Source organism: Phyllostomus discolor, chromosome 5 (genome assembly GCF_004126475.2).
Source record: "Phyllostomus discolor isolate MPI-MPIP mPhyDis1 chromosome 5, mPhyDis1.pri.v3, whole genome shotgun sequence".
Classification (NCBI taxonomy): domain Eukaryota; kingdom Metazoa; phylum Chordata; class Mammalia; order Chiroptera; family Phyllostomidae; genus Phyllostomus; species Phyllostomus discolor.
In genome coordinates this window covers 13,830,920-13,852,412 of record NC_040907.2, presented here as the reverse complement: position 1 = coordinate 13,852,412, position 21,493 = coordinate 13,830,920, and the positions used below count along the sequence as shown (strand labels likewise).

General features: G+C 57.0%; 1 protein-coding gene across 1 annotated transcript in view; it reads right to left on the bottom strand.

Moving 5' to 3' along the window:
* Positions 1-932: 932 nt before the first annotated feature.
* The window catches only part of ZBTB40 (zinc finger and BTB domain containing 40), a 65,327-nt gene continuing 44,766 nt past the window's right edge, over positions 933-21,493 (bottom strand). The window contains exons 8-19 of the mRNA XM_028513500.2: positions 21,313-21,449; positions 20,705-20,906; positions 20,207-20,340; positions 18,219-18,387; positions 17,437-17,904; positions 16,456-16,662; positions 13,133-13,297; positions 9,980-10,194; positions 8,659-8,821; positions 7,877-7,963; positions 6,622-6,848; positions 933-4,822 (exon numbers count right to left, since the gene is read on the bottom strand). Coding sequence (XP_028369301.1) covers positions 4,625-4,822; positions 6,622-6,848; positions 7,877-7,963; positions 8,659-8,821; positions 9,980-10,194; positions 13,133-13,297; positions 16,456-16,662; positions 17,437-17,904; positions 18,219-18,387; positions 20,207-20,340; positions 20,705-20,906; positions 21,313-21,449 — 2,372 coding nt within the window. The 3' untranslated portion in view covers positions 933-4,624. The remainder of the gene's footprint in view (positions 4,823-6,621; positions 6,849-7,876; positions 7,964-8,658; positions 8,822-9,979; positions 10,195-13,132; positions 13,298-16,455; positions 16,663-17,436; positions 17,905-18,218; positions 18,388-20,206; positions 20,341-20,704; positions 20,907-21,312; positions 21,450-21,493) is intronic.

Genomic DNA, 21,493 nt, shown 5'->3' with positions numbered 1-21,493 from the left:
CTCCAAAGACACCGTTCAGGCAGAAGGGCCCTGAGGGCTTTGGACAGGAGTCTGTGCAGGCTGACCGTGCCAGGACTGCCCCAGGAGAAGCCAGCAGAGCACCAACACCCCCTACACCCCCGCCTGCCCCAGCCGCAGCGCTGACCTGAGCTTGGGGAGGCGGGGGGATCCGATGCCTCCTGGCCTCACACACTGGTTCTCGCTGCGGAAATCGTGTGCAGCCGGGCTGGGCATCTGCCTCTCTCGTCTCCTCCTTGGCTGCCAGCAATGTGACATTTCCAGCTTTCACCACAAAAGGTTTCTGCTTATTTTATACTCATCTGCTCAGCGCTTTATGCTTTGGGGGCAGTTGAGATTCTAGAGATAAATGAGACGTGGTGGGTGTTATAAGGATCCCTAAGGATGCAGAGAGACTGGAAGAAGAGACACATCAACGTGAAGGAATGAACGTTCTCCTTCCTCGATGCTAGAAATTGCAGGGAATGGCTGATCTGTATGTGAAGGGCGTTATTAATGAAAATAAAATTTTCAGGACTAAGTTCATTAAGTTCAGGCTTTTAATCTGCACTACAGTTCTGTGGGGCAGATATAATGATGTCCCTCACTGATAGACGGGAGTCGGAGGAGGGAGCTCAGAGAGGGGGAGTGTCCCATCCAAGGTCACGGTCAGAAAGTGGCACAGCTGGGACGTGCCCCGGTCTGACACGCGGCTGGTCTCCAAACACTGCCCCACACGCACTCCCTGGGAAAGGGGGTTCAGGAAACGAGACTCCATACACAGGAGAGCGCCCTCCCACCGGCCACCAAGGCCTGAGGAGCACAGGAGCCGCTGGGACCCCAGGCCTATTGAGCTGGCTTGAACGCTGCCCAGAGCCGAAGAGAAAACACCTGTATCACCACAGCCCATTTGAAACTCACACGGCATCACGTTCTTCAAAGTACACATTTTATTTACACGGAACAGTGCAAGGTGAGCACAACGAAGGGCGTGTAACCCAATGTACCCAGCGCCCTGTGCAGGGCAGTTGTCCTGACCGCGGGTGGCAGCGGGCGGGGCTGGCCCTGGGAAGGGAGATGATGCTGTGATGACACTGCTGTGATGACTTGGAAGCGGTCTAAATTAAACGAGCCCAGGGACACTTTTTCTCGAGAGCGTAATCCCCAAGCACAGCAGCTGCTCTCCCGCACAGGCCGGCGCGCAGGTGCGGCGAGCGTCTGAGTTCCGGCTGCGCCGCCGCGCTCTCGGCCGGAGTCCCGCCAGCCCCAGTTTTCCACGGCGACGTGACGGCGATCAGCTCGCCTTCTCACTCCTTTTCCTTCTGCTTCCTCCCCATCTCCCAGGGGTCCCTGGGACGCACCGGGCCGGGAGAACAGGGCCAGGCTGCTGCATTTTCTTCGGGAGGACCGGTGACAACGTGCCAGCACCTCCTCCATCGCCACCCGCTTTCCCAGCCCCGGCTGAGCAGAGACGCTGCAGTGTCGGCAGAGCAGTTCCTCCCGCCCCCGGTCAGTGCACCGGCCTCAGGCACACACTCGATTCCAAGGCACGTCCCTCCCATCGTGTTAACACTCCACCGGCCCGCGCCGACCAGGCCGTTACCCGGCGCGAGAGAGCAGCTCTCCAGGCCCATCTCTTCTCCTCTGTCCCGGGAGCGTTCCTGATTGGCCCAGGGGCAGAGAGCAAGGCCCTTGTGCCCCACTCACCCTGCTGGGCAGGCCTGTCGGAGCTCGTCCCCAGGAGGAGGCTGAGGTGTGCTCCGTGGCCAGTAGGAGGGGGCATCAGGACACTTGCTCAGAGGGGACTGGGATCACCGGGAACCCAGGCTTCACACAGGGTAGGCCCTGGCCTCAGCTTCTCCAAACACAAAGCTTCCAAGACAGAGAAGGTGGGCTTTCTGAGATTAGCAAGTCAGCACCTCTGTCACTGCCTCTTTGCTGCCCCTGTGGCCCCAGGTTCTGCTCACAGACTTGCTCTTGGGTCACCTGTGTGCTGTCCCGCTGGCCTAGGTAAGCCCCACTCCGTGAGTGTCCCCACCATCCCCACCGAACTAGACCCCGGCTGGGAATCTGCCTGCCTTTCCCTCCTCACCAGCTGTTCCATGAGCGCCGGGGGCCACACACTCCCCCACACGCTCCCCCACACCTCCTCAGAGGCCCCCAGTTCAGCGGGGAGCCCGCAGGACGGCACCCACGGCGACGAGGCAAGGCGAACGCCACTGCTACAAAGTAAGTAGGTGGTATGGGCTGAGCGCACGGTAACATCGCCCTCTGTGGCAGCGGTTCGGAAGGTCTCCCGGGCAGAAGTGGGGGAAACGAGTAAGATGGCTAAGTAGAGCTAGAAAAAGTCTTTCTACAGTGAGATCCACACTTGGGTGTCTCCAGGGAGTGGCACTGGAAAATCACTGCCAATGCAGAGTCTGGCAAAGGTCTACTCTGAGCAAAGACTAAATTCGGGATGGCCTTTCCTCTCTCTCCGACCCGACGGAGCGCGGGGTTTGTGCCTCCTGCCGCCTGTGCCGTGGCGGGGGGAGTCCACCAGCAGCAGCCCGGCTTCTGCGCCCGCGCCCAGGGCGGTGACCCGCTGCTCCGGGGATTCGGAAGAAAGCGCGTGTCCTGTCACAGGCTGGACCCGTCACACACTGGGAAAGCGTTTCTCAGTGTGTCTGAGGATCTGGACCCTGGCTTATATCACATAGCTTCCTTTATTCCAAAGACTTTTTAAAAAGAAACGTCACTTTCTCTTACAGCCCTCAGCAATTACTTTTTTATGTATCTGTGCTGCGGCTGGAAGACGTTGTGATGGCGCTGCAGTCCCCAGCCTCTGCGGAGCGAGCTGCCTTCTCACCCGCGGAGGCACAGGCCGGCCTGCTCCCCCGCGGTGGGCTTTGTCTGCGGTCGGTCGAGGGGAGAGTCGGTGCCAGGCGCCACCTGCACATCAAGAGCTCTCCTGGTCTGAGAGCTCCCGGGACTGAACCTCAAGGAGCGAGAGAGGACTTGGCAGGAGCAGTGAGGGCTTCCCGCGGAGGTGAAGTCTTAAAGGTTTGAGCACCATCTTCTGGTCAGTATTTGGCTTTTGAGGCTGGCTTGCCTTTGAAAACTTCATTTACTTCAAAAATAAAGATCCCTGGGCTGACACGCTCAAGCGATTCACGCATCAAAACGAGGGCACTCCGGAGGCAGGAGCCTCGAGGGCGAGCGGCCCAGGCTGGCCCGCTGCCTGCACACAGCCCGCTGGGCAGCCAAGAACACACGGGCGGTGGCAAGGATCTGCCTTCTGCCTTTCCGGCGGTGCCAGGAACAGTCCCCGCCGTGACCCAAAGTCGACCTTTTACCCCTGCTTGTCCCGGGTGACGTGAAATGTGCTTGGGAAGGAGGGCTGGGCTAGACTTCGGCCAGCTGCAGCGAGAGGCCAGTGTCAAAGTGGGCACCACCCTCCGCAGGCGGCAGGCCCCACGCTGCGGCCAGGCGCCCTGCCTGCGCATGCACGCTGCACGAGCAGACCCCCACCTTCTGGTGTGGAGGAGAGGAAGATAAATGCTAGTCGTTCCCTCTGAACAGCGGGAACCTACATCCATCTAATTGCACTTCATAATGGATTCCACAAACCATTAATTATCAGATTATGTGTTAGGAACGGAAGATAGAAGGGCTTTGTGAAATTCAGACTCCCAAGGGTCACTGACCTGCGGCGGCAGTGGCGGCCTGGGAGAGCGCGGACAGCGGGCCCCTCGCACAGCACGGGAGGCAGTGGCAGGAGGCAGAGCCGGGCGGTCAGGGGGCACCGCTCCACCTGGCACTGGCTCCTCAGCCCCATAACATGTGCCAGCAGGAGGGGCAGGCCTCCAGGTCGGGCAGGGGTTGCAGGGGTTGGGGGGAAGCAGATGAGGACAATGTGGAAAGGCCACAGGAGCCGGCCTTCAGGTGCAGAACACCGTTCAGAACATCCCGGACGGCCTCAGAGCGGACCTGCCCAGCAGGACGCTCCAAAGGCCTCGTTTCTGGAAGGGCTGACTGTGCTGACCAGGTGGGACTCCCCAGGTAAACAGGCATCCGGCGGTGACATGCTGCTACCTGTCCCATTACCACCACGACGAGGCTGGGCAGCCCAAGTGGCTGGGAGGGTGGGGGAAGTGAGGAAAGGGCCGTGTGTGCTCCAGGCTGCGCGGGGGATGGTCCCCAGATGGTCTGGGGGTGCTTTACCCCAGACTAGAAGTGGCCGGAGGCACTGACATGCAGCCCCACTGTGTGGGCCACGGCCCCGGGCCCACATCTCCGGTTCTGCACAGAGGGCTGCCGGCACACCGCACCTCTTGGGTGACCCACAGCTCTCCCAGACTCTGTTTCAGAAGCTGTCCTCCACCTGGGGATGAAGTGTCACGGAGGCCTGTGGGGAGGTTGGCCTGCCTGCTGCGGACGGCGGCCGTGTCCGCGCCGACGTCTCAGACATTGGGGGTTCTATGAGGACACGCACACGTCTTCCATCTGTTTTCCAAGTGAGACTAGTCTGGTTGGTGGCAGGCTAAGATGCTCGCCATTCGGGGCAGCCAGGGGCAGAGGGCAACGGGCAGGCTGTGGAGCCTTCTCTCTGCTGCGAAGGCGGGAATGTCACTGGATCAGCAGCCACTCACTTGGCCTCCCCGCAGATCAGGGTCACAGTGCCGTCCAGCAGATCCTCCACGGTCACCGCCACGAGCTCCGAGCTGGCCTGAGAGGTCTGCGAATCTGGCAGCGCCACGAACACCTGTGAGCCAGCAAGCTGGGTCTCCTCCAAAGTGATCACCTGCTCGGCTGCAGCCACCGGTGGCTCTGGGGTTTGGATCACCTGAACGGGAAAGAGCAGGAGGAGGCTGCTCTGGGCAGTGTCCACAGTCAGCGCCCCAGCATCTACCTGGCTTTCATCTCCTGCTGTGATGATGATATTTATGTGTTCACCTGAGGAGAGCAATTACATGCGCCTAATGGGAAGAGGCAAACCCAACACACCGGCGATGCAAAAGAGAAGGCAGGCAAACAATCTAAATAGCCGTGTGCCACACCGCTGTAATTTGGCACAGCACGCCATCTCCGGGCGCTCGGACTCTGTGATTACCCGCCAGTGCACGCGGGCTCCGTCTCCCTCACCGGCTCTCCTGACTCGGGGACTGCACTGCAGAGGTAGGGCCGTGTGGAGGGAGTGGCTACTGCAGGCGGTCGGCCTCACGCTAGAGCCACAGGCACCGGAATGACGGACCGGAAGCCCTGGCTTGCCACAAGTGGTGTCTCTGGACCTCAGTCAGGTTAGGAGCCTTCTCTGGTGGCTACGTGGGCACAGAGCAAAGGTTACAGGAGGGGGAGCAGGGGGACAAAATGTGACTTGTGTCAACTTGCTTACTCATCTCACTGAGGTGGGAGGAAAGGCTGCCCCCTCCTCTCTTCCACAGGCCACACAGGCCCCTTCCAAATCTGCTCTGTTAAAGGGGACCTTCCCCTTTCAGGGAGAACTGGTCTGTGCTTAAGTACCCCCACTTCCTGCCTGCACCTCCAAGTGATGTTCCTGAACTGTGGGGCTCAGGCAGCTTGATGCCCCCAATACTCCCAAACCAGAGTGCCTGCAGGGGGCAGGCATGGCGCCCTGGCTCCTGCGGACTGGCCCAGAGTGGGGAGCAGGGCACCAGACACGAGTGGGCAGCGGCAGGGAGCCCACTCGGCTTCACTGAGAAGCCAAGCTCAGCCGTGTCTCTGCGCCACTGGGAGTCAAGAGACCAGCTGGGACATTCAGTCAAAAATCGCCTAGGAGAGTAGTTTCCAAAGTGCTCTCCTTCTCCTTTACCAATGGGACCTTTCTTTCCCCCAAAGGACGTTGCACCAAGAATCCTAGTCAAGAGAAAGCTAAAAGCGGAACTCCTGGTCGGTGTGGCAGGAGAAGCACCCAGAGGCCTGCCCGCTGCCTTGCCCTCTGCTCCCTGGCAGGGGGGGACGAGACACACAGTTTAGAAGTGACCGCTGCAGGAGGCTGGATGGGGACACACAGTCCGCCTGCGTCCCTCTCCAGTCCACCCACAAACGCCTGCCAACGGCTTCTCCTCTTCTGCCCACTCTCTCTGGAGAAGACAGGAAGAACAGAGGAGGAGCAGGGACACGGGGAGGGGCTGGAGCAAGCTTAGCTTGGAGACATTAGGAGCAGCAGCTTTCCACTGGGAAACACGAGGCCCCCCATGTCCATGGGTGTCCTGTGCCCAGCCCGGAGGAGCTACCAGGGCATCAGCCGGAGGTGTTCCCAACGAGGAGCTCCTGGGCCCGTCCCCGAGGTTTCCCGCAGCTCCCGCCAGACCCCACAGTGCGCCGCAGGAGGCGGAAGTGCGTGAGCAGGGAGAGAAGCCACGGCGGTTCTGCTTTCGGAAATTCTGGTTCGGGCTCCCACTGCTCAGAGGACATTCCTTATGTGGCCACCAGGACACTAGAACTTTCTCTTCTGTCTGGTAAGAGGCCCCGAGAGTCTCGCACAGGTCTGCCTGTGGTGATCGTACTGCTTACGGGACCCTCGGAGAGCCCCAGAGGCCAGGGCCGGTGTTGGGAGGGGGAGACCTCTAGAAGCCTTGGGAAGCACGTCAGCAGCCTCCCGCCCGCCGGCCCTAGACTCACCTGCACCACCTGCGAGGTTGCTGCTTGGGTTTCGGGCCCCATCACCTTCGGGTGTTCGGACTCCAAGTGGCCCTCCAGCTGGGCCTGGGAGGTGAAGAGCTCCCCACAGAGCTCGCAGGGGAAGGTGCTCTCCGACTGCTTGAAGTGCTCCGTGGTGACATGGTGCTGCAGGGCCCCGGGGAAGCGGAAAGTGGCTGCACAGTACAAGCACCTGAATGGCTGCGACCCTGTGGGGGGGAGGCAGGAGGGACAATCTGAATTGAAAGTGACTCTGAGAAGCTGGATCCTTGCCTTAATTCATTTCCTGTTTTCCTTTTTGCGTATGCACACAAGGGTGCATAAAAATCTATGTCAAAGTAAGTCCAAAACAGCTCTCAGAATAGCCTATAAACTCTAAGGGACAGGGAAACGTAGTTTCACTGGTTCATTAAAACGGGTGCGTCTTATTATAGGAGACCATTCTGCATGGCGTGGGCCCAGCTCCCACTGGGAGATGCACAGGACCCACACGCACAGGATAGGTTTCTCCCGTGGGGAACCAGGCCTGCAATGTACCTAGGCTGCTATGAGACTTGCTTTTACTAAACTCCCTCACCCTGAATTGAGGCAGCAAGTGCTTACTGTAACTTCCTAGAATCCATGTTAAAACTCCCCAGTATGGAGTGTAACCAGTTCAACCGCTTTTCCCTTTGCATTTGCAAATATCCTTCCTCTGTGAGGTGATTAGCGGCATTGACTCCTTTGTTTTCTGTAAAAGGTAACCACCTAAAGCAAACCTGTGCATAGTTATGAGACCATGATGTAATGTGCCCAGAAAAGAAATAAAGGCAGGTCATGGCAAGGGCCGAGGCCTTTTCTCCTCTTGAGAGAAAAGCCATGCTGTCCCTTTTCCTCCACAGGACTCGGTAGTCCGTGTGAATTTCCCGTGCCTCATCCACAATGTGGCGGACCCCATGAGCCGGGGTCCGCATCATCCTATCACCGGCCCTTTGGGTTTGATGAGACACAGCAGTGACAGTGACAATCACAGAAAACACGGGGCGCTCCCCGGTGCCAGGCCACTGTGTGTCTTCTGTCTGCTAACACGTTCAATTCCCACGGTTAAAGGGTGAGGTGAGAGTGACAGCTGTCCCATTTTACAGATGAGGAAACTGAGGCACGGGTAGCTACTAGGCTGGGCTGCACAGCTGAGGACAGTGGAGGGGCGAGTCACCACCGGGCACTGCCGCTCAACAGCATCCCCAGCGGCACTGACCTGAATGCTGGCACTTGATGTGAACTTGCAGCAAAGCTGGCGTGGGGAAGAGCTCCTTGCACTGGTCGCACTCATGGAACTTCATGTCTGCGGAGCACACGAGGGAAGAGGCGGTGGGAAACAGCACAAGGAGGGCTTTCCGAGGCTGGACGGTGCCAGGGCTGGGGCGGGGCGATGGCTCACACTGAGCAGCATCTACCGAGTGCCAGGACCTACGCCTACGATGCACTAGTGCGCTCTAGTGGTAAAGGCTCCAGGTCCGGGGTGCAAACAGGGTGTTGTGAGGATTACATGACAGAGCACACGTGGAGTGTTTAGCACTGGGCCCTGGCTTTAGGAAGCTCCTCCTCACTGCTGGCTGGGGCGATTATCCCCAGATTCACCTGCCAGGCAGGGATTAATAACAGAGGAGGGGGAAACAGGCTCAGAGAAGTCACTTGTCAAGGTCACGCAGTTGTCAGGGCCACAGTCGGGGTTTCCACCCAGAACCTGTCTGCCACCAAAGCTGCCCCCTTCTAAATGCTGTGGCCGGTCGTCACTTGGGGGCTGGCAGGAGCTTTCCCTGCCCCAGGTGTCTGGGTTTGAGAACACCGCCACTCAAGCTACTGTCACTGGTGGGCCAGGGAGCCCCCTCAGGGGTGGTGGGTCAGAACAAAGGTCACTGCTGCAACACACCGAGCTCCAGCACTGGCCATGGGGATTCTGGGTCAGAACCCAGGGTGCCACGTGCTGGCCCGCCCCTGCTCACTGGCTCACGTTCCCTGCCCCGGCTCCTGGCTCACCTGCGTGTTCCGTTTTGATGTGCTTCTTGTGTTCAATGGTGTTGGGGAAGGTTTTGTCACACGAGCTGCACTGGAGTGACGAGAACTTGGAAGATCGATGGTTCTGAGCGGCAAACACATCAGGGTGGTGGGTCCGATTGTGGTACCACAAACCGGACAATTGCTGTAGGAGATTGGGCAAGTGTTAGGGTTTAGAATGTTCCAGCAAGCCAGGGAGCTCACGGAGCCCTCATGAGAGGGAACCGTTCTCAGGCAAGCTCATGGGTCCAGAGACACAGTCTCACCCATGGCACTGAGTGCTGACGTGACACAGCCCAGTGTCGGCGGGGACAGGGCGCCTGCCCGTTTCCTGAGAGGCCACCACGGGACAGGGCCCAGCCGAGAAACTCACTGCTCACAACCAGCCCGAGAGGAGGAGCCACAGCTTCCCAGGGAGGCGGAGGCTGAGGCACAGAGGGGTAAAATGACTTGCTCAGGGTCACACGACCAGTGAGCAGCAGGAGCAGGACTCAAATGCTGGCACCTGCCCTTCACCACCGAGCTGTGTCTCCTGCTTCCCAGAGGCCCAGGGTGCGGCGGCGCACACACTGTCCCTACTCCACAGGCAAGTGTCCCCTCCTTCCCGGGCTCGGAGAAGTACCAGGACACCTCCCTACAGTCCTGCGGTTTCCTAGAGACAAGCCCAGGGCTTCCTCAGCTCTGTGACTCCGAGGTCGCAGCACAAGGCTTGGGACAAAGTTAACTCCCAACCTTTGCTGAAATGAAATTAGCCGCTGTGTTTCGCTCTCTAACCCAGACCCTACAGATGTCAGCGATGACCAGTCTGTTCTCTGTGGTCTTAGAGTTTCTCAAAGATGCATTTTTAATTAGCTCTATATGGGATTCCACTTAAATTATACACCAAATTCTAAGGTAAAAAAGCAGAGCCCTTCCCTGGGAGTTAAAAAAAAAAAAATAACTGTGCTAAAGAAGAGAACTCTAGGCAGTGTTACACACCCTACTGTCATTCTCACGTCCCTGGACACATGGGTCAGCAGGTTCTGAGGAATGTGAGTTCCCCTGGAAGAGCTCTCAGTTCAGAGGTGTCAGGACTGCCCCAATCAGAACCCCCCCCGCCCCCTGCCATCCCCCTGGACTGGACCCCTCAGGGAGTCTGAACCATGACCTCAGGGAGCTTGAGCTATGACAAGCTGCACCGTCATGAGAACCAGCCAAGCCGTCATCTCTGCAGACGAGAGCTGCCCCTCGAGCCACCAAATGGGAAGGCCAAAGGGCGCGTCGTTCAGGGTGGGGCAAGAGCTCCCGGGGAAGGTGAGGTCACCTGGTATGCCTTGTTGCAGATCCCGCAGCTGAAGGGCTTCCCTCCGACGTGGGTCACCACGTGGCGCTCCAGCATGGAGGGGGCGCTGAAGATCTTCCCGCACGTGGGGCAGGGGTGGTACTCCTTGGAGTGCACCTCATGGATGTGCTTGCGGTGGTCCTGCAGCGTGGGGAAGCTCATCCTGCACTTCTTGCAGTCGTAGGGGTCTTCTATGTCTGGTCCCGCCAGAGGAAGGGGAGGAGGAAAAACACCACAGGCAGCGTCAGCCGTGTGTGGGAGGCTGGGCACAGCTCCAGACACAGGGCTCTGCTTAGAGGTCATGCAAGGTCACAGGCTCCAAGGACCAGCGGTCAGTACAGCGATCACTTGACTACCCCATCTTCACTACGGGAGGTCGGGTTCCTCCGAGGCTTCTGGATCAACCCAATCACCTGTGCGCATCGAGCGGTCCCCCTCAATTCCTCACTGTACACCTTACAAGTTAACTTCCATCCTACGGCTTCCCAGGGCGTACTGCTCTTGCTCGTCCCCTGCTTGCAGGGGGCATTCTGTTTTCTAACTCTCCACGGAGATGTCCGCCACGCTCCCAGACCACCACCATTTCCTTTGCGGCCGGTCGTGTGAACGACAGGAGGAACGCTCCCCTGCTCCCCACTTCAGACTTAATAAAGACACTCTCACGGTTCAAGTGTAATGAGCACCACGTGGAAGGCACGTTCGCAGTGCCTCACGCACGTTAGCCACTCGATCCTTCCACAGCCCTGTGGGCAGGACCACCCTGCGGGCAGGCTCTGTTATGGGTCCTGTTCTGTGACGAGGAAGGTCAAGGCTCAGAGGGGTGGCCCGTGGCACAAGGGGGCGGCGGCTGAAGGGGGTAACAAGCCCAGCCTTCATTCCCGAGGCCATGCTCCGAGCCATATGCTTAATTAGACGTGCTGGCTCTTGGGTGGCATCTCAAAACTAAGGACTAGCGGGATGAAAAATGCATTTGCCATCCTTACGGCAGGAAACTTCAGTCTTTTTCTGAAAGGCACAGAAAGTGAAATGCTGTGATGACACAGCCCTCTGCCCACAAGGGAGGAGCAGCCCATGAGCCAGTCTCCCACGCGCACTGGCTCAGGCCGGCTGGGAAACTCGGACGCGCGGCGGCGGCGCTCAGTGCCATTAACTGCTCCCCTGTGGACACGCGCTCCTGAGATCTCGGTTCTGCTCCGTCTGTCAGACGCTCTGAAGCAGTTCTCCACCAGCAGTGAGTGACGTGGGCCCGTGAAATAGGTGGGGAACAAAGAGAGGGACCGGATGCTGGGCCCGCTGCCCCTGACAGCCTCCGAGGCACGGCAGAGCGTTTCGGATCCTCACCAGTGTGGAAACTGAGAGCGTCCCCCCGCCCCTCTCCTGCCCCCCACGTCAGGCTACGGGAAAGGGAGGCTGAAGCATGGCATCACTCAGAACGGCTAAGGGCTGGAGAGTGTCCTGCCAAGTGAAATGAGCCAGGCGGTGGAAGACAAACACCACCCGATCTCACCTCTAAGCAGAACCTAATCAACAAAACAAACAAGTGAGCAAACGGAACCAGAGACACGGAAATAAAGAACAAACCGACAGTGACCAGAGGGGAGCGGGGTGGAGGTGTGCGAGGGGACAACGGGGAGGGGGGTGTCAAGTCAAGGAACACATATAAAGGACCCAAGGACAAGGACAACGGTGGGGAGGACTGAATGTGGGGGTGTGTGGCAGGGCAGAGGAGAGTGATGGGGGAAAAATGGGGATAACTGTGATTGAACAACAATAAAAAAAAGAAAAGGTCGACAGGACATCAAACTTGTGGCAATGGACCCAAGCCAGCCTCACCCGGCTGGAGGTCTCCTGGAACCGGATGCTTTGCACAGGCTTGTAAACTCTCTGGGGGGCGGTGCGCTTTGTATCCCTCCTGCACCGCCCAATTCCCAGCCCGGGGCTGGGCACACGGGAGCTCTGGCAAGGTCCTTTGCCGGCGGGCTGACGACAGACTTGGCCGTGCAGACACGAAGCCCAGGCTTGTGAGGCGCCGTGCTTTGTGGATGGCTAGAAACCAGTGTGTGGGGAACGTGGGCGGGGAACGGGGGCAGGGACGGGAGAAGGGCAGGTCAGAGTGCACGGGGCGTGGTGCACAACAGACAGGCTCTGATGGTGACCCTCAAGGGGGCTGCCCTTGTCACCAGTACCCCTTGCTCACATCCACTGAGCCTTTTTGTGTATTAGGACTGGGGCTCCATGCTTTAAACGTGACAGCTCACTTCATTCTCAGGACAATTTAAGGTGCTAGTGCCAGTATTTTCTTTAGTTTACAGAAAGAGCCCAGGAGTCCTAGAAAGGTAAAGGAATCTGTTTAAGGCCTCAAGGAAGTGAACAGCAGGGCTGAGATGCAAGCCCAGGCCCGTGTGATTTCAGGACCGCGCTCTTAACCCCCTGCTGGGCTGTGCCGACACGCCTGCTGCGGCGACAGCAGGCGGTGTGACGCGGCTGCCGGGGCCACACGGCGGCTTCCTGACGCTGTGACGGGAGTCACGGTCCCCCTTCCTTCCTGTGCGTGCATTCGGTACGAGCGTGTTTTGTCGGTGTCGGTTCTGGCAGAAGGGGAGAAAGGTGGGGGCAGACCCCACCAACTGAGTGGCTGCAGTGGCATTTGAAAGAGGATGTTGGCAGAAGGCTTTTAAGCCAGAGTGACCAGGGACCACTCGTGATGGTGTGCGTGCACTCAAACCATCTCCCCACGGTCGCTCCCACGGGGACAGGCGGGCCTGACTGTGAGATGGGAGTGGGAAGGCGGGAAGGCGGGTAGGACCCAGATGCCCAGGGGATGAACGCGAACACCCTCGTGCTCGCAGGCCTGCCTGCTGCGGAGGCCCTTCCCTTCAGCCGAACGGCCACAGGGGCTACAGAGGGAGGGGGGAACAGCCTGCCCAGCAGAACAGGCGCCACACGGTGACCCGTCAAATGGGATTCCCCTTGAGACAGAACTGAGGGGCTCCGGGTTTCGCAGGAGAGCAGGGGAGGGGAAGGCAATGAGCGTGGCCCAGCTCTGGGAGAGTGACAGTTCTGCTGTGGCTGCTGCCTGTCCGCTCAGGGCCGGGTCTGCGCGGAATGCCCACCAGCTGCAATCTGGGTACGTACTGTGAAAGGTGTGCAGGTGGATGGAGAGGCCGTTGGCTTGTCGGAAGCCCTTGCCGCAGTCCCTGCAGACGTACGGCTTGTCCCCGGTGTGGGTCCGCACGTGGCGGGACAGTTCGATGGACTGGGCAAACACAGCGTCACAGTACTGACACGCGTACATTTTTCCTGGAAACATACAAGAACATGTCAGAGCCAGCACCCACCCTTTATGGCATTCCTGAAAGAGTCATATTCTAAGGCACGTGCCGGGGAAATGGAGTCTGCGAGACGAGGGCACAACGCCAGGCAGTTGCAGGCCCTGGGGGAGAGGTCTGCGCCACCCCGTCAGGCCGGGCCTCGCGAACACGGCCGACCGAACAGCGGCGGTGGCGGTGCGGTCTCCCTGCCCCGAGGGACTGGGCAGCGTTCTCACCACACGAGAGCATCCATCTCTGACCCGGGCCACCACACTCATGTATGAAAGAGCTCGTTCCACTCCCGGGAAACAGAGCCACGTCCTCATGCCCAGAACCACCCGCGTCTGAACCCTTGACATACGTTCAGTACAAAAATGCAGCAGCACGTAAGGATGAGAGGCAGACTCGGGGAAGAGCCAGAGCCTTCCCTCGATGACTTGTGTAGTTACTATCAACCACTTGGCTTCTCTATTTTCTCATTCACGTGGTAAGAATATAATGACCAGGCTGACAAAGACTGCTACAAAATACAGGTAAAGAGCAAGTAGAGAGCCAGCATTTGTTGAAAACGCTAGACCAACTGTACCTCCAACCACCCTTATGGGCCAACAGAGAAGGACAATCGGTGAGGGTCCGGACCCCCCAAATCCTAGGCCTACTTACACTACTGCAACCAATCTCGTTTTCATTTTCCCACATTGGGCTTTGAAATAAGTTTTCTGTTACAAAAAAAGGGTGTCTTAAGCCACGAGTTCAAGGCACTGAGAAGCCTCAGACCCAACTTTCTAGACAATCTCGTCTCAGAGCCGTGGGTCCCCTCTGCAGACGGACAGCGCCCACATCCCTGTCTCCGGCCCCCAGCTCTCCCTGGAACTCCAGACCTCTGTATCCAACTGCCTATCCCTCTCCGCCTCTGTCTGGGAGTCTGACAGGTATCTCAGGTTCGTAATGTCCAAAACAAAGCTCCTGATTCTCTACCCACCCCCAACACGCCGATGTCCCCCACTTCAGTAAATGGGAGCACCATTCACTCAGTTGCTTATGTCAAAAGTCCCACAGGCATCCTTACTTCCTCTCCTCCCCACACGTCCCCCATCCAGTCCATCACTGGTCCTACCACTTCCGCTTTTGACAGTGTGTTCCCAAACCGGAACCTTTCACACCGCTCTGCTCCCAGCACCCTCGAGCTGACAACGCTAGAACCTCTGCACTGGACACGGCCATGCCTCCTGTCCCCCCCTCCACACTCTACTCTTGCCCTATCACAGCTTACTTACTGTCCAGCATTATCTCTAAATCTGTACGTCAGATCCCATCATTCCTTGGCTCAAAACTCTCCTATGGATTCCTGTGGTAGACAGCATAATGCCCCAAAGATGTCATATCCCAGCCCTGAAAACTTGTAAAGATGGTCAGCTTACACGGCAAATGGGACTCTGTAGATGTGACAATTAAGGATCTGAGACAGGAGGATTACTGTGGATTGGACAAGCAGGCCCCATGTGGTCACCAGGGTCCTTGTGAGACGGAGGAAGGAGAGTCGGAGGAGGAGGCATGGTGGCAGAGGCAGAAACTGCAGTGACGCGGCCATGGGCCGAGGCGTGTGGGCAGCCTTTACGGGCTGGGGGAGGCAGGGAGTGAATTCCCCCCAGAGCCTCCAGAAGGAACCCACTCGGCCAGAACTTCAGAACGGCCAGAACAGTCTCGTTAAGACCGTTTTGGACTTTTAGCCTCCAAAGTGCTAGGATTATACATTTGTGTTGCTTTAAACCACAGCTTATGATACACAGTTCACAGCAAACTGGAGCCCTTACCTTGGCTTGTAAGATCCGGCCTTGGTGACCGCTCTGACCTCACCTCTCAACACCTGCTTCCCCACTCCGCTTCGGCCCCTTCCGGTGTCTCTGGGCTCTCGCTCACTCTCGAACACTCCCGCTCGGGATGCTTCTCTCCTAGAGCTTCCGCGGGTCCCACCTCCACTTCACCAGGTTTCTACTCAAACCTCGGCCCTCAGAGGCCTTTCCTGATGGTCCAAACAGTGTCCCACCCCAACCCTGCCATCCTCTCGCTGGTTACCCCGCCCTATTTTTCTCTACAGCAATAACCACCGTCTGGATTTATGTTACATGTTTGTCTACGGTCTGCTTTCCCCACTGGGATGCCGGCTCCACGAGAGCAGGGCGAGTATCGTGTCACTATCCCCAGTGCCTGCCACAGGCCTCAAGAAATTCATTTACTCGGTAAATATTTATTGAGGACCTACTATTGCCAAGGACCATTCTGCATTCCACAGATGCAGCAATTAAAAAAAAAGTCTAACAGTTGTGCCCCGATAAAGCTTCCATTCTAACGGAGGAGACTGACTATAAACAGACTCACAGAGCAGGTAACACAGCATGAGGCGAGCCGATGGGGAAAACCAGTGCAGGGGACCTGGGGCTGGGCCACCGGGACTTCGCACACGGTGTCAGCGACAGTGAGGCGAAAGCCTCTGTAGGGTTTGAAGCAGAGGAGAGACAGGATAGGGTTCAGCTTCAGAAGGACCCCTGGGGCTGTGTCTCGAGAACACTGACCAGGGAGAGGGGAGGGACGGTGCACAGCTGGGCGGCCACGACACCAGTCCCGAGGAGACGAGGCAGCGTTCTCACTCCCACACGGACCCTCCGAGCTGCACACGGAGCCCTCGGGACGGCTGCTCCCCCGACTGGACCGGAAACCCTGCCTGCCCAGCACCGCTGAGGACGCTGCCTGCCGCCGTCCTGCACTAGACACACTGCACGCCACCAGCTCTGTGCACACAGGCCCAGCCTAGTCACCAGCACCCGTCACTGCCTGATCCTTGGGTGTTCCACCAAGGTCTGTCTCATGCTCGAAGGCCGCCGGAAAGCCCCAGGAATTCCTGGCTTTATGTAAATTCTGTAACCATAGAGTTGTAACACTCCATGAGTCAGCCTCTCTTCGGAAACTCTCACTACGAGTGTCTGACATGCCCGTGCACCTGTGTGCTCCCGGTCCTCCATGCGCCTAGATTCTACATCCTGTTTTGCTTTTAATCTCCTTGAGATCCATGCCACGCCTAGTTCGCGTGGTCTTCAGGCAGCTCATGCAAAGTCTGCAGGAGAAATGAAGACATCCGCCACGCCTTACCTTCCGAGTGCTTCTTCTTGGTGTGGTAGGCCAGGGCCGAGGCCTGGGTGAAGGTCATGAGGCAGTGCTTGCACATGAACGGGCGGTCCCCCGTGTGAAGGCGCAGGTGGTTCTTTAGCGTGGAGTTGGCTGCAAACTTCGCCCCACACTCTTCACAGGAGAAGGGCTTCTCGTCGAAGTGCTCGGTCAGCTTGTGGTACTGCATGCCTAGGGAGGCCGTGCCGGGGAGGTGCTCGCGGTCGGTGTCACGAAGCTGCACCACATCCAGCCCCAGGACACACCCCGACAGCCCTGCCCCGGGGCGGGCACTGCCCGCTTCGTCCCACCCCCCACAGCCATGCTGCTCATCACGTGTCCCTGCTGCCCGTCCGCCCGCCACCCGCACTCCAGAGTCACCTCGGTCTCACTCACGGTCTAATCAGGCATGAAGTGTCCTAGGGGTATCTTTCCTATCTCTCCCCCTCTCTCTCTTTCTCTTAAATAGGACCCAGTCACCCAGAAAGAGTGAAAGGGAAGTCACTTTTATGTTTCGTTAGCTTTGCCCAACATCTGGGGCAAGGGAGAACAATGCTGACTGCGCGTCCCGCGATTTCCGGGACTCTCGCTTATCATCCAGAGACAAGTGATGCGGAAAAGCCCGACCGTCAGGTGTGAAATAGCTGCTTGTCGTTAGGAATGACGACAGGCCCCAGGTGCCGAGTGCTAACTCTACTGCAGGCACCACACTGTGTGATTAGCTCTATCATCTCAAATCATTGTGACAATCCAGAAAGTACGTGGCACCCGGTGCCTACTGACGGGGAAATTCAAGTTCAGAGAAGCGCCTCCGAAGCTCACGCTCCTCTCAAACCACCACCGGCCTCTGCGGGAGCCCGCTCCGCTTTCCAAGGCGCCCGCGGTGCACAGCTGGAAGCGGTGCTGGAACCCAGACCACGGCATGCGGAGGCGCCACCCTCGGTCACTCCACACTCACGAGCGTACCTGAGGCATGAGCAAACTCTCTCCCGCAGAGGTCGCACGTCACCGGAAGCCTCTTCTTCTTCTTCTTGGGGACATCGGGCTCTGCGCCCGCACCGTGAGCCTCCAGCTGGTGCTTCTCCAGCTCTCGCTTGGAGTCCTTGGTCTCGCTGCACTCCTTGCACTGCACCTGTTTGCTCTTGGCCGCCCGGCAGCGCTTCACGTGCACCTTCAGGCGGCAGTAGAAGTGGAAGCTTTTGTCACAGGCCTTGCAGACGAAGCTCTTCTTGGCCGAGTCTGGGGAGGAAGAAGTGTCTTTCTCCTGCTGTTCCGCCAAGGAGCCAGTCTCTCCTTGGTCGCTCTGTTTCCCAGACGGGCAGTCTTCTTTGCCTGGCTCGGCTGCCTGCTCACCTGCTTTGTCGCTGGCTTCCAGGTGAAACTTACCACTCACCTTCCACCTTTCCTCCTCTCCATCCTCCCGAGTAAGGAAACCTGCGTGGGAGAGAAAGCACACGGCCCTGGGAATTCTCTAAGTTTCTACTTTGCTTTCTAACTTTTCTTCTCAGAGGAGAATGCAGACTGCTTGAGACCCCCCGGAAAACGCTGACGCAAGATCACTGTCATCTTTACTTGATTAACACAAACAGCGTCATTTTACATCTATGTCTGTGCCCCCCCTAAGTATCGAGAGCACGTAAAACAAAGAAGGTAGCTGGGGATGAACTCTCACAGGAGCTGCTGCCTCTTCTCCCCAGTAAGGAAGCGACCCGGGGGCCCGCCAGGACCCACACCTGCCTGCTGCTTACCAGTGCGTGCCAGCTCCTGCATGACGGGCTGCAGGCCCGGGAAAGACCTGTGGATGCTGCAGAGGAGCTGACATATTTCTGCGGCTGAGGCGGACTTCTCCATGGCTCTGCCCAGCGCTGCTCTTGGGGACGCTTCAGGGCCGGCTGTCTCAGAGGAAATGCTCAGAACCTGAATGAACACCACGAGACAAAGGTTTGTGGTCACTATCAGCAGATTTTCTGCATGGTTTTCAACATTAAAAAAATAAAAGCTAACTTCAGGAAGACACCGCCCCATCTGTAACAAGTTTACGTGGCTTGTGATATAAATGTAGTGGAGAGCCCTGTTTTCCAAAGAACAGGGAAATTGACAAAAAAAAAAAAAAAAAGGAGGCACATGGGAAGACACATGTGCAAATACAAAGAAAGTGCAAGCAAGGAAGCATTAAGCATTTCCAATGAAAAACACCCTCCTAGCAACCAGGAATCTCCCAAAGAACCTTCCTAGAGCTTAATATTAAAAGCTTGGAAAACCGTACGATTTTGTTGTTGGTGTTTCTGCCTTGAAGATCAAAATAATTTTTCATAATATATAATTGTCTCAGTGTCTAGAAGTAATTTTGCATGATCAGTGGCTTCACATTTTTAGATACTCAGATGTACCCTTTTAAACATCATTTTCTTTCACAGAGAAACAGCTTTTTAAAGAAAGGGCCTTTTAAAGAGGCCGAGAATATTATTTCAAAGCCGCCCTCTCTCGGAATGCTAGCGCTATCAGCAGAAAGACTTAGCACACTGAGAAAATAAAGCAAAACCATCCACAGATGGCCAAATGGAATTTTCACTCTGGAAGATATTTTATTCCTGCTCTTTTCAAGTCTATCTAAATAAACCTGACGTCCCCGGAGGTAGGCACAAGACTAATTAGCGAGGCTGAAACTGATCGGCGGCGGAAGCCCCATCCCCGAAGCACTGGCACGCTGGGACAGGGTCCAGCAGGTGCGTCCCTCCTTGGAGGCCCACGGAGACCTGTGCCGTCTTTGTCCCGTCTGAGAGTCAGACTGCGGTGAGGCCGTCACCTGTGTGGACTATGAGAAACCAGCCCTTTGGCCCTGGCTGGTGTGGCTCAGTGGATTGAACAACCAACTGCTAATCAAAGGGTCGCCAGTTCGATTACCAGTCAGGGCACATGCCTGGCTTGCAGGCCAGGTCCCCGGTGGGGGACCATGCTTGAGAGGCAACCACACAATGATGTTTCTCTCCCTCTCTTTCTCCTTCCTCTCTCTAAAAATAAATAAAATATTAAAAAAGAAAGAAACCGGCCCTTCTGTACACCTCCCATGCCTACTTGGATGAGAAGGCACTGCAGGTGAAGCTGTGGTTTCATTTATGCTCCTTTAGAACTCTTCCCCACACAGGATACACAGGATCCTGAGCTGGACGTCCAGGAATTCTCCCGCAGTCCCACCTGGGTTTTCTGGGACGCTGGCCACACTGCGAGACGCCTTACAGAAAAGGAGTTGGCACCACTTGTTACCCCATATGGGCAAAAGCTTTGTTCTATCCATGTTTATCTTGGCTCTTTCTAGAAGCCAAAATGGAGCATGTAATAAGACCATTTTACTTTCCTTCCTCTCAGAGAAGGTGCTTCTGAAAACATGTCAGAGAACAGTATAATGGTTCCCTTTGAGTTCACGGAGGTTCAGGCGAATGGAATAAATCTAGGTTTGAGTCCCATGAAGCTGGTTTATGTTCTGGCTCCACCTGTGACCAGTGGAGGATCCTGGACCAGTGACCGAGCCCTGGGAGCCTCAGTCCCCTTGTCCGCAAAGTGCAGACGACAGCATCTACCACTTTGTTGGGAGGGGCAAGCAGCAGATGTGCTGCACAGGTGGGGGGCTTGGCACACAGCAGGGGCTCCGCGGCAGGGGGCTCCTCCCGCGGAGAGAGGCGGTCCCGGCATTAACCCCAACCACCTCCCCGCCAGGGGTGTTTCATTCCCACCACACCTCCTTCACAGCCTCCGCCAGGCGCTCTTCCTCAGAGGTGAGGCCCTGGTCTTCCTGCCTGTGCCGGATGGCCTCCAGGATCAGTCTGTGATGCCTCAGGAGGGTTTCGAAGGCAGTGCTCTCCGGGGTGGCCACTGGAAGGAAGGGAGTGGAAAATTCATGAGTAACACTACGAGCAGCGTTTTTGGCTCGGGGAATTCTCTCCACCTTTTCTCAACTCTTCACGATGAGGATCCACTGCACCTGTCTCCTGCCTGGGGTTGGGAGCAAGGAAAGTGGCACACAGCACTGCACTCAGAGTATAACCACTAATACAAGCTTAGAGTACTTACTGCACATTTTATTTAAAAAGGTTTACATCCAGGGTCAAAATGCCTAGTCCCTGCTCCTAATGGCAGAGACGTGGGAGATTGCCATAAGAGAGTTCTTTCTGTCTCCCGACGAGACTGACAACACCCTCCGGCGGGAACAAAGGCACCACCGGGGTCGGCGACCCACCTGCCCGGAAGAAAGCCTCGGCACCAGGCTCCCTTCGTATTTCCTCCATGAGCCGGTTCGGTGGGCAGGTCTTTGTCTCCTGCACCAGCAGCAGCAGCTGCCAGACGGCTGTTGCGGAGAGGGTCTGCTTTTCTAGAACCGCTGACATCAGAGAGGTGAAACCACCCGAACCGGAGTCACGTTTCACAAGCGTCTCCATGACCTTCAAGATGCAGCACAAACATACATGTAAGGGGCTTTCCGGCCACTGGCCCAGCCACGGGGCCGCGAGTCTGAGCACTGGGTCCCCGGGAATGGACTCCTGGAGGGGGTGGGGGGTTTCTTAGCATCCCTCGCCTCTCTCAACCTGAGAGATTTTCATATGTAACTACGTTCTTCATTCCCCGTTGCATTCCTTTCCTTATTACTGCAGAAATTGCAGCTACCTACTATCTGTCACGCAGCCTCAGAAATGGAATCACCTTCTATTTCTCCTCTATGGACTCCTCAGCATTTCCCAACATAACTGTGTGTGTATATTTATATTAAGTATAAATGTTTTAAAAGTATATAGATATTCATCTTTTTTCCTACTTCCTTACTTCACTCCCCACCCCGCTCCCTCTTACCTCTCTTTCTCCGGGGGCTAAACTCTTCACGAGTGGGATCGTTTTTAGTAACGCCTGGTTGTCTGTGAAAATCTCAGAGAGGTTTTCGTGGTACCGCCTCAGCAGCTCAGCCCCGTAGTCGTCGGGGCTCGCCTGGACTGTAAGGACATCAGCAGAACAATAACGCTCGACAGGACACCCC